The sequence below is a fragment of the Telopea speciosissima genome, chromosome 9 (genome assembly GCF_018873765.1).
Source record: "Telopea speciosissima isolate NSW1024214 ecotype Mountain lineage chromosome 9, Tspe_v1, whole genome shotgun sequence".
Lineage (NCBI taxonomy): Eukaryota > Viridiplantae > Streptophyta > Magnoliopsida > Proteales > Proteaceae > Telopea > Telopea speciosissima.
In genome coordinates this window covers 63,263,926-63,277,097 of record NC_057924.1, presented here as the reverse complement: position 1 = coordinate 63,277,097, position 13,172 = coordinate 63,263,926, and the positions used below count along the sequence as shown (strand labels likewise).

Below are 13,172 nucleotides of genomic sequence, written 5' to 3'. Positions count from 1 at the left end.
CTTCTACTACTTGTATTAGAAAATTGAACCTGATGTTGATGATGATGAGGATGATGCGATGATGATAATGATGATGATTCATGTGACTTCTTTGGTACTGCTGATGATGTTCTTGATCTTGATGATGATGACGATGACGATGATAAGCTCTTCTTCATCATGAGGACCTCCTTTCCCTTTCTCTTTATCTTTGGATCCTTATCAAAGACAAATGCTGTTGTCACCGGGAAATTGTTTGCATCCTGATCATTTCCCCAGTTTTGAATCAACTCCAATGGCAAATCGAAATACTGATTATGATGATGATGATACATTGATGAAGACTGATGATCTTGATCATCATCTTCATCATTAATTATGGCAGATGAAGACCATGACCCACATTCAAATTTCTCCAAGGAAACAGTTCTTGAGATGACAATATTTCTGATCTTCTTCTTCTGATGATGATGATGATGACGATCATGTGCATCTCCAATATCGTTTCTTGGACGACCTCCTCCTCCTCCTCCTCCTCCTCCTAGCATGAGTGGCTTTCCCCTACCGAAGGCTGAAGGCAAGAACATACAGAGGAGAGCACTACATTTGAATCTGTGCCCATCCTTCTTCTTCTTATTGTTCGGCTTGTAGTAGTACTGAGGATCTTTATAAGCAGTTTTCTTATTATTTCCACCACCACCACGACTCACATGTAATGTAGTCCCAGTAGTAGTAGTAGCAATGATCTTATCATCCTCAGCTTCATGAATAATAATATTATGCCTGCGGGGGCTAAGATGAGTAGAAGACAGTTTTCCGGAGAAAAGATCAAATTCATGAGATGGAGCAGAGGTTCGCCCCTCCCCACAAGACTTGCTTCTTAATAAATAACTTTCGAGTCCAAAGCGGGAGAGACCAAAAGTTTGCTGCCTGGAGAGAGCAGGTGGGTGGATTGGCAATGAAGAAGAAGAAGACGCCCCCTCGTCATCATCATCATCATCATCATCATGGATATCATGGATATCATCATCACTGCCTTGGTTTCTCCCTGTTTTCTTGTTGCCGTGATTGTTCTTAGAGATGTTCATAAAATGAGGCAGAGGCAGCAGCCCAGCAGCAGGAGATCGAGGGGAGGCTGTTGTGGAAGCGGGGAGGCTGGCACTTATGAAATGGTGCTTTGGAGGAGGCAGAGAGGGAGGGTTTAGGCGGAGAGCTGTGAATAAATTAGCAGTATCATCATTATAGGGAGTGGGTGGTGGTGGTGGCGGCAACAATAACAAGGGATGATGAGTTGGATGAGGAGATTGGCCTTCTTCTTCTTCTTCTTCATTCCTCCTTACCGATATAGAATGCTTCTTCGATAATTGCTGCAGGCTTTCTGGCTTATTGAAGCCGGAGTAGTGATCATGAGAAGGGTGAAAGCCGCGAATGATGATACAAAGATCATCTTCTTCATCTTCTTTGTATCTGCTCTCATGATCTACTACTTCCTGGGATGAGTACTTGGAGGTAATTGGAAATGATGCATTATTGGGCACCTGGAGTACTGACATTGTTTGTGCTGAAGAAGCTAGCTAGGGTGCGTCAAATTTAATTTCTGATCAAGCTGAAGAGCTCAAGCTCAAGCTAGGTAGGTGGGAAATAACTGCCTTGAGGGTGGCATGCAGGTGGTCTTATTAAGGTTCTAATTTGAAGGAACAAATTATGATCGAAGAAGAAGAAGAAGAAGAAGCAGAGAATGTCATCCCGATAATTAATTAATTAATTAGTTAAATTAAGAGATCGAGCTAGTACGTGCGGAGCATGAATGTTGTTGAATCGATCATACATGTAGGCCTATCCTATCCTAAGTAGTGATTTCCATGTTCGTTCGTTCGTTCGTTCTATTTAGCTAGTCATCTCTCATTGGTATTAATCGTTTAATTAGTACAAACGGTGATCGGGAATTCTTCATTCTGCCTAGACCTAACCGCTCCCTGCTTTACTTAATTATTGCATGCATGTTCACCATATAATATAATGGCAAACAACAACCCCCCTCCCCCTCCCCCAGAAAAAGATCCTGTAATTTATATACATACACTTCTTGATGATGGAAATGATTGACTAAATGTCCGCGGCAGCGGCCACGGCGGTGTTTAATTTAATCACCTACTCAACTACACAATTAAAACAAACTCATTATTAATGGCGTTCTTTATCCCTAATCATAATTAATTATGTGTATTATTATAATTGGTAGTCCCCTGTTCGTGCATTCACACACACACACACACAGAAAGAGGAAAAAGCATCATTCATTCATGATAGGCAGGGGAGCCCTATATATGATTGAGATTACAACAAAAAAAAAAAAAAAAAAATGAACTGATATATCTTATATCTAACAAACCATTACGAACCAAATTTTCGTTTTTACAACAAGTTCTCTTATATATAGTAGCCTTCTTATTCTTTCTATATATTATTGTTAAGAAATTAATAGAAGACTAATGTATATATATATATAAAGCGCATGCAAGTATAATATGTATATATAGATATTTCTACATGCTAATCACACACTCATCTAAATTCTAATGCTGGAAAGTTCCCTTGCACGCAGTCACTTCCATGTACATAAGAGTTTGCAAGTCCCCAATATATATATATATAATCTTCTTCAATTAAGGTCACCAACCAACCATGCATCTTAGGTTTTTGGGAGTTCACGTAAGTTCATCAGATATATATATATATATATATATATATATATATATACTAGTAAATCCATTAACGAAGTTTTGAATGGACGTCGTTAATTCACCAATATTCCTTCCCGTCAGAAAATAGTTCCCATATACCTAATCATCCTTTACCAATATTTCAATCCTAGGTCGACAAGTTAACCGCAAGCCCTCTCTCTCTCTCTCTCTCTCCATCAATCGATCATTGTGGCCTACCCCCATCCAAAAAAAAATTAGAGTAAATTACTTCCCCCTCCCCTCAATTATGTCCTAATGACAGACCCTACCCTTGCATATTGAGTAATCACTCTCCCCTCCCCTAAAATCAAAAGATTCCCATTCCGTGAAAAACGTTGTCAAGTGATGTTATCAGCTATAATAGATTCATTTAAACCCAAAAATACCCTTATATGGTGTGATATCCCAAGATTACCCTCCCTAATGCCCTTCTTCTTCTTCTTCTTCATCATCTACTACTACTACTACCTGCAATGCCATCTACCCCCAACCCCTGTTGGAACACAACCCATATGTAGGGGAGTCTTTGAGATCAGAACCCAAAGACTTTTGATCTCACTCTAAAGAAATGAATCTAGGTTTGAGTCTTTGGATGGAAGCATTGACAGTGAAATTGAAAGTGAAAGTGTGGTTGATCGATTGAAACGACAGGTTGAGTATGACCGGAAATCAATGGGTGCTTTGTACAAGGAATTGGAGGAAGAAACAAATGTTGTTGTTGTTGATCCTTTCTTCAGTCAAATTTTTTATCCAGTAACAAACGAAGAGAGAGAGAGAGAGAGAGATTGCTTCAAGTTGGGAGATCACAAGATGTTGGGAAAATCTTCTCTACCTCCATGATTGTTTTGATGATACCAAACGTGTTGGCACAAGCCATTGTGTATAAATATATCAACAGGTTTGATGATGGAACCAAGAAGATCAAACCAAGAAATTGAAGGACATAAATTAAGCACAAGGATGTGCAAGACAAAGCTTGAAAGATCAAGGCTTTGAAGACACCTCACTATTCTCACTAAAGAATAATTGAAGAATGAAGATTGAAGATTGAAGAACATCACTTGAAGAATTCAAGATGAAGACCTTCATGAAGATGCTCGTGTGGACACTTACAAATAAACACACACTTGCATACGTGTATCTGCATTTGCATAATATTAATGAAATTGCATTTGCATCATATAGAGACCTTAGGAGGTTGTCATTTGAACCCACATGACCTTAGAAAATGTTGAAAATAGATTGAAGCAAAATCTTGTGAAACCCCACAGTCAGAACTATCGGAAATAAGCAATTCAGGGGAACGGGACTGTGATCCGGTCGACTGGATCTTAGGACCCATTCCATCCGGATGCTAGCAGCAACATCACGAGAACGTACCCGTGACTTGGTCCAGTCGACCGGATCAAGTGGGACGATGGTCCATTCGACCGGACTGCGACCGGATGAAATTCTGCTCTCCAACGGCTATATTTCTCTAACGGCTATTATCCGATCGACCGGAACATTCTTCAGGTCGACCGGATGGACCAAAAATAGATCCGGTACAACACATTTTGCACATATTTTTAGTGCATTAAATGACCCTATAAATATAGGACTTGTGAGAGCTTTTCACTTATCCAATATAGTCCGAAATACTACTTTTATGAGAGGTGAAAAGTCATTCTAAAGTCTTATTGACTGAAGTCGAGTTATCACCATCAAGGTCATTCTAGTTTGACTTCAACACTCAAGACCTTACAAGCTTTCATTCTAAAGACAAGTTCTAAAGAAGGTCAAAACATTGAGCATTATTGCATATCATTCATCACTTGCAAGGTATACATGTTACACTCCTTGCTTAGGTAATTCTTACCTTTTCTTTATGGTATTATTTATGCTTTTATGTTAAGAAAGCATTAGTGTGTTAATCTAGATTGTACTTAGATTAATACATTAGGATCCTCTTATCCTGTGAAAAAGAGTTAGGATCTTCTTATCCTGTGAAAAAAATTGTAAAGGTGTTCTTCCCACCTATTAACTGAAAGGAATAAGCTAGTGAAATTCTCTCAAGATTGAGAGAAGTGGATGTAGGTTGGATTAGTTGAACCACTATAAATCTTGTGTGTTATTCTCTTTGAACATTTATTTTTATCTATCTTGTCTTAATCAAAGAAAATTTGAAAAAGGCTAATATTTCACTAGTGATGACCTATTCACCCCCCTAGGTTATCTCACACAGGAAACAAGGGAAGATGCTACGACAACTTCTAGACGGACTTCAGCCAGTGTATGTCTCGTTGCAAGAAGCCCAAAGATTGTGCACTTCTAAGGGAAAACTATCTTGAATGCCTTCACCACTCCAAGGAGGTCTGTTCATTTCATTCCCCCTTTCTTCCATCTATCTCGTTCAGTTTGCACATATTCTTCCCTGATTTGGTAAGATTTGCATCAACATATTGATCCGTCGATCTTTGGAACGATTCTTTGTTCTACTTTCCTTTTTTGGGCATCATTGGAATCACTGAGGGTTGGTATTTAAACACATTGAAGGATTTTTAAATATTTGAAATCCCTATTCTTAAGAACCATGAATGAAAAGGGTTTTTTTTTTTTTGGGTCATCGGTTGTTTTGGCGAAGAGTTTTTGAAATGATTCCAGGCTTTAGGATGCTCTTAGGAGGGTCGTTGGCATTGTCTGCATCCAGCAGTAGCCAATTTTGCCACCTTTCATGGTGGTTTTGAGGTTTAAAATCCGGTTGACAAAGGGATAAAGGGATTGTTCAGGTTGTTTTTACCAACAAAGATGGCCTGCATTTGGATCGCCGTCAGTAGGTCGTCATTTGTCGAGAATGCTCTAATGTCAGCAATGGCAATACCGAGGGTGTGGGTGGCGATGTTTGGTCACTCAAAGGTGGTTGTAGGAGGAAGAAGAAGAAAGAAAGAAAGAAGAACGATGGGTATGAGGTTAGAGATGAGGGTAATATTCTATTTGTTTCATTGCATTTCTAACACCGTCAGCCAATATGGGTACGGTTGATAGAATCTTTTGATTTTGGGGAGAGGAGAGTCATTATTCAATATACAGGGGACGGGACTGTCATTAAGGCATAATCCAGGGGAGGGGACAGTAAGTGATGCAGCCCAAGTGCATCCATCTAGTACTCACAAGCCCCTAAAGAGATCAGCCCACAAGGCCCAACCCGCATCATGAATGCCCCAATTCAAAATCATGCCCAAGATCCAACTCAAATTCCAACACCAAATTTTGGTCTAAAAGGAACCAAAGACCAAGGCCAACAAAGTGGCAGCCCAAAGTTGTCACCAGAATATTAATTATGCAGTGACCTCAACTTCACAGCCCTATATCACCCTCATATTCCTCATTTGGGAAAACTCAAAGAACAAAGGTTTTAGCCATATTTGTTATCTTTCATCACCAACTTGAATTACCTCAAATTGAGTTATATAATGAAAGTTATCAATATTTTACTGCAATAGTACGAATCTGTCCCAAATTGAGATTTCGCTCTTGTAGTTATCATTCTCTCCCAATCCGAGTTTGTCTACCCTAAAAAAAGGGCTACATCAGTAATTTACTTAAAAAATTAATGTACAGAAATTCTTAATTAGGATGAAAATTAAGGATAGCTAAGAAATGAGATGAACTGTATATAGCTCTGCTCTAATTTTCATAGTTCAATCATAGTTGGAAAACCAGGTTTTCTGACACGACTTGTCTTTCAGAAAAAATTGGTGACTCGGCCTTGTCAAACCCAATCAAGGCTAATCATGTCTTTTAATTTTTTTATGCAATAGATATATATATATTAGTAAAAAATCAGAAAAATATAGAAAAAAAAATATCAAGGAATCACATATCAATGCATTTTGAGTTTATACCATTGAACATGAGATGGGAGTTAAGGAGTTGAGGGTTTCTTACTGTTTTAGAACATGGATTTACTATTTTACTCAACTCGGATTCTAAGTGAATCGGCTTTATGGTTTAAAAAAAAGACTAAACTTGCCAAGTTTGTCATGACTCGGGTAAAAATACTTAGTCTTATTTGACTCGGATGATTTATGACTTAGTCTCGTCATCTTTTACCCTAGCCTAGTCGACACCACTTTTGCCCAGGTTTTCCAAAATTTTGACTCGACTTGGGTGACTTGCTCTAGTCAAAACCCGGTTTTCCAACTATGAGTTCAGTATCAAAAAGAAGAAGAAAGAAATGATATCTGATATGCATATTTGTGAAGCCTAATCTGAGTTCTAATCTAGAAAGTACTATGGTGATTCTTCGGAGGGCCGTTTCACCTTCAAAACGTGTCAAAATGGTCAAAAAGTGAATATGTCATCTCGTCAAGAGCTTCGATTTGATATGTATTTTGCCCTATGTTTGTTCGGATAGGACTGGGTGGGTTTTTGGGGACAGTTTTGTACTTTCTGGGATTAGGGTTTTCTTATATATTGTTGTTATCTCCTTGAGAGATGTGAGTGAGGGTTTGTATTTGCTTCACAGAAATAGTGGATTCGTACTATCGTTCGGCCATGAATGTAGTCTTCCTTCTTGGGGGTGAACCACGTAAAACCGTGCCTTGTGTGTGTGTGATTTCTCTTTCCTTTTTTATTTCTTCTGCAAAATCACCATTCTATTGCATTGTTTTTCTAACATAATCCACCTATGGATGATTGACACATGGCATAAGATACAGTCAAAGTGGAAGATTGAGGTGAAAATTGTTGTCATCCATTGAAGCTTGAACTCTATCATCACATAACTGTCGTTGTGACAAGGGAACTTTTCATTCTTCTTCAACAAGGAACTCAATTCTACTACCATCCATCCTATAAATAGGAGGGTACTACACAAGGTAACGAGATGCCTAATCATATTTATTATTACTCTCACCTAACTATTCACTCAGTTCTTAGCTCATATTACTATTACTCATATTAATTACTGACTTCAGCATCAGAGACTCTCTACCTCAAAGTCTGCTCTGACCTTCTCTCTTTTACTCAACACTTAGTTTGTGGTGTGTAGGTCTCCCCTCCACATGGCAGTTTAAATTCTAGTGGTAACAATATATCAACAGGTATGCTTCAATGATCTAATAAAAGGATCAAAAGTGGCATATAAGTGGTTTGACTTAGGTGTTTGTGAAGATATATATCTAACCCTTGAGAGGTACCGTAAATGAAAACAATTATGTTGCATACATTTAATCACTTGATTACAGGCTATGGCTATATCAATATCAACTTGTCATCGAAATAAACATCACATAGCCATAGTTGTTACAATTTATTAACCGTATATTTAGTTATCAATCTTATCTAGGACTTGTCCTTTATTTAGTGTTTCCTTTAGGGGAAAGGTTTTATACACGATCATGTAAACCGTGTATAGGAGAGAGTCTCTCACAAAAAATTGGAAAGGCATAAATACCCACCCATTAATTATTGCCTTGAAACTCCCACCCTCTCACATACATGGTTTACACGACCGTGTACGAAAACTTTCTCCTTTCCTTTATTAAGAAGTTTCTTTCCTTGTACAACTCCATCACCCTTCTTAAGGTTTCCTCTTGTATTTATATGTACTCTAATACCATTAATTATCAATTAATGAATAGAATTATCAAAGCTTGATTTAGCACAATTAACATTAATGTCACAATGAAATACTATGAAGGAACAAAGACTAGAACAAGAAGTTCACAAAAATTATAAGCAATCCATTAATGAAAATAGAAGCATGCATGATAACACTTCCAATCTGTTTTTGGGCCATACTTTTATTGTAGAAATGACTTTTTGTATTTTTGTTACTGGGCCAAATTTCTAGGAAAAAAAAGGCATTTGGTAATGTATAGTAATTTTTTTTTTATGAGCAAAAAAAGATACAAAAACGCGTTTGTTATGTACAATAATTTTTGTTTCTAAAACTTTTATTAATTTTCAAAAATGCCACTCAAAAATTTGGTGGAGGTGGTTGAAGTTGCATTGGAGGTGGTGTTTTATTTTGAACAAGAAATTACTACTTTGCGCATCAAATTAACCATGTGCTCATCAAAGAGCAACTTCCAACCTTATTTCTTCCTTTTATTTTTAGGACAGAAAAGCTTCAAATTTTATATTCTAACATAGTCGGAAAGTTTTGAGGTGTCAATAAATGTATGGAAATTCTCTAGCCAAAATTGAAAGGGAAAAAAGAATCCAAATTGGGTGCACGTTCTCTGTCTGGGAGCCCATCTCGTGCGCATCCAGACACATGGGCCAGGACAGGGGGGCTTGGGTGGTTTAGGGGTCAGGCCGATCATTTTGCCCACCCCCATGTGTCTAAGTGTACCCTGCGCCTGCAGTGCAAAGAACTTTATCCCATTTTTTCAAGGCTAGACTCAATGTGTAAGGTAATGCACCAAACCGTTGAATGGGCACAGTTGTGTATGATACGCACGGTCTTTCATCCCATCCAATAGTTTGGTGCACGACCAACACCATGCACGGCTATGCATAAAATAATTTACGGGCAAGAGATCGTTGTTTAGGCGTGGTCCCAATACCACTGTGGAGGGCAATGAGAGCGTATGTAGCATCATTAACATGGGTGGACTATTTGATTTCGTAGAGGGTAGGATGGTAAAAATGGGTCGACATTCTTTGTGATGGAGCATGGGCCCTATGTGTGTTGGGGAAATGAGAGCACGCACACTGGCATCATGGGGGTGAATTTCTACCTTTCATGAGAGGTGGGGCGATCATTTTGCCCCTATGCGTCTGGACACGAATCCTATGAATTCGGGCAGTTGAGCTGCATGTGCAGCGCCAGACTCAAGGCGGCGCACTTTGACCGCCTTACCCCTACGCCTTGCACGAGCAGGGGTAAGGCAGTCAAAAAGGCGCTGCACATGCAGCCCGGCTGCCCGGATGCACAGGATCTTTGGGATGGGCTGTACATAACCCCCACAGAAAACTTTTCCCTTTCCCAAATACGTTTGTTAAAAATATCTTAGCAGTTTTTTCTACTTGAAGATTTGTTAACAGCAGGAGAGAGAGAGATTAACAATAACAGGCTAACATCAGAGTTATAAGTTTTAAGAGAGAGAGAGAGAGGGAGGGGACTTAACAATAACAGGCTAACAGCAGAGTTTTATTAGTTTTAAGAGAGAGAGAGAGAGAGAGAGAGAGATAGGGGGAAGGGACTTAACAATAACAGGCTAACAGCAGAGTTTTATAAGTTTTAACAGAGAGAGACAGAGAGAGAGAGAAAGAGAGGTATAACAATAACAGGCTAACAGCAGAGTTTTACAAGTTTTAACAGCCAAAACCATCATGATCATGATCATCCAAAATAAAAGTAAAAATATATATATATATTTTTTTTTTTTATGAGGAGATAGATTCAAGCAACGACATGACCATCAGTTGCAAAATTTGCAACACCAATCAACTCCATCTCCTGCCGATCATTTGGCTTCTCATCATCATCATCATCTCGCTCCTCCTTCAGCTCCTCCTCCTTCCCCATTTTTCTGTACTCCCCATATACATAGGAACAAAAACCCCAAACACACAATAGAGTCGACACCACCTTCGCCCCACCAAACTTATCCCCAAACGCCAAAACACCTCCCAACACGTTCATGGAGAGTAACGCCGTCATGCAAATCCCACCCGTCAACGACGTTGTCAGGTATACCAGCCCCGCAGATCCCATAAAACATACCTGCCATGTCACCACGTTAAATCCCACCGTCAATCCATAGGCCACCGTTCCCAAATCAAAACTCCTCTTGCTCTCCTTCCTCATCTCTCCGTACCCTCCGTCAAACGCCATCCCAACCGAAGCCAACGCCGTCGCTACCGCTCCGATAATAACCTGCATTTCAATCACCATCTGGTAGCAATGAACCCTCTTCTTGTAAATCATCTCCATCAATGGAAGGTAGAGAGCGAAGAGCAATCCCGTTGAGAGAATGGCGAAGAAGCCCAGGAAGTACTCTCTCCGGGTTATCCCTTTGGGTCTATCATGGCTGGACCCGACTGCCAATAGGATTGAACTCAGGGTGAGGAGGACGACGGCGTTGAGGTTAGAGAAGACGATTCGTTGCTTCACGATGAGGACGGAGAGGATAAGGTTGAAGGCGAGTTGGCAGGAGAGGAGGATAGATGCGGTGGAGACAGGGAGATAGGAGATACCCCATGAGTATAGAAAGTTGCTTAACCCCGAAATCAGACCCATCACCACGCTTAGGAGGAGGAGCTTAAGGGTGAAGTGAGAGAAGGGACGTCGTCGTCGTCGTCGTCCATATCCATCATGTGTTGTTAAAATGGAGTTGAAGATTATGAAAAAGCGAGGGAGATAAATGGGTATGAGGAGTAAAGGGAAGCCAGCGGATTGAACCCAAGTGGAGACCCACCTGCTTGAACCGCCATGAATGAAGTAGAACCTGGAGAGTAAGCTCGAAGATACAGAACCCAGGAAGAGCGATAGGTAGGTGATACCTAGGAGAACCCGATAACGAGTGCTTGATTTGTCCTTATCACAACCACCACCGCCTCCTCCTCCGTTCTGGATTGAATTGGACCCGCCGCAGGTTTCGACGTTCGGTTGATCGAGTTGCCTATCTTCTTCTCCTTCAATGTCGATGATATCCATAGTTGATCCAAATTCAATGCGGCTTCACAAGTACACTAGAGGAAATAAATAATTTTCTGCCTTTTGGGTTTTGGCCTTGGGACCGAGGGAGGCGGACGGATCCCTTTATTTAAAACGATTTAAATTCTGGATTTGGAAGGAAGAATGGCCTAATTCTTTCGGCCCTTCTCAGTTGTTGTTTTTATTTTCTTTCCCCCCTCTCTCTCTCTCACTCTCTCTCTCTCTCTCTCTCTCTCATACTCATGAATGAATTGAATGATTATAATTAGGCAATAGGCATAATATTAAGAGGCCTTGGAGCCTGGAGGGGGTGGGGGGCTCAACCTGTCTGAGACAGGAAACTTGACTGCATGCGTACAACTATAGTAGAACAGATAGAAAGGGGGGCTGGTGCCGGATTCTCTCCTAATATGTGCTTCGATGTTCGTACTACACTCTAGTACTTGTGCGGCTTCTCTCCCTCCGTCTCTTTCTCTTGCGTGAGAAGTGATATAAATCTTTTTAACTGTGAGTGAGTTGTCCACCACTTTGTTACCTTGTTTTGGTTAATTGTAACCGTTAAGGATTAGTAACTAGTGAGTGTGCAGTGTGTGAATATGTGTATAACCATGACGATGAACACCATCGATTTGGAATCTAGAGTGATGGGTTTGATAAGAATGGACACGTGGAGGGACGAATGTGGTTGCATGCATCATGCATGGAAGACCATTCATTCCCAACGCTAACCGGAGTCCATTTAATTTTCCAAAAGAGAAAATTACCCACAAAAAAAAAAAAAAAGATTCCAATTTAAGAAATTGCCAAAAACGAACACGAGAAAGAAGAAGGGGCCGGGGAGATGAAGAAAGGGAGGGAATCTAAACTCAGGAATCAGTTGATTGAGAGGAGTAATGAGAGTAGTCAATAATCAGATTTAAAAAGTACAGGTGGAGAGAGAGGATATCTAGAGTGAGTGGAGTCGGTTTATGAGGAGTGGATTCTCTGAAAAAGAAAAACAAAAACGAAAATAAAACGGCTCATTAAAGAAGAGAAGAGAAGAGATGATACAAAGAAAAACACATGAGTCTCATGAGTTGTGGACTCGAAAAAGGAGGGGTAGGATTGTAGGATCCGGCGTCCGGCGGAGAGGATAAGGCCTTCCTTACTTACTCACAAGTTTACTTCTCTCCAACCAACGAACACGTCTCTCGTGTACTTTAATTACTGTCGCCTTCTTTTTCTCCCTACTTTCTAGTCTCTACATGGCTTGCGTTTCTCTCTCTCTCTCTCAAAAGTCTCACAAGTCTCATAAGTCTCAAGTCTCAACCTCCTCCTTCACACGCATCCCATATGAATATGAAATGAAACCAAGCCAGAATGAGAAAGTAGAGAAAATCCCTCTGTATCCGGCAAGTACAGGCAAGTTGTTAATGGGGATCGAAACCATAAGGAAAGATCTCATGGATTTTATTGTTGTTCACACCACCGCTCTAGTTCAAACTTGAGGACAGAAATTTCATATTTTACCTTTTGTGCGTTCCCAACCAATCATAACTTCCCATTTGGAAACATTATAATTGACAACTCATCCCCACTCCCCTTCACTCTGGGAATTGGGCTCACGTTCACGTATGCAGGCGTACGTACGAAAATGACTTACAGTCGTTCAAATAAAATCTATTCTGTGTGGGAGCCGCTCTTGTACGTTAATGTACATGATCTGTACATGGGTAGTATACAATCTTTTTTCTTTAAATAAAAGAATTTTTTGCCAATGTACATATGATTTGGGGGGGGGGGGGGAATTTTTCTTACGT

The 13,172-nt window shown here is 40.0% G+C and overlaps 1 protein-coding gene across 1 annotated transcript; it reads right to left on the bottom strand.

The window, feature by feature from the left end:
• Nucleotides 1-10,116: 10,116 nt before the first annotated feature.
• Nucleotides 10,117-11,373, bottom strand: LOC122639258 (probable purine permease 4). The gene has a single exon (XM_043832075.1). It carries the CDS (start codon nucleotides 11,371-11,373, stop codon nucleotides 10,117-10,119), a length of 1,257 nt encoding a protein of 418 aa, XP_043688010.1.
• Between the last annotated feature and the right edge of the window lie 1,799 nt (nucleotides 11,374-13,172).

What these genes read in the sequence shown, in the direction of transcription:
- LOC122639258 (XM_043832075.1), bottom strand. Translation starts at nt 11,373, where the DNA reads ATGGATATCATCGACATTGAAGGAGAAGAAGATAGGCAACTCGATCAA.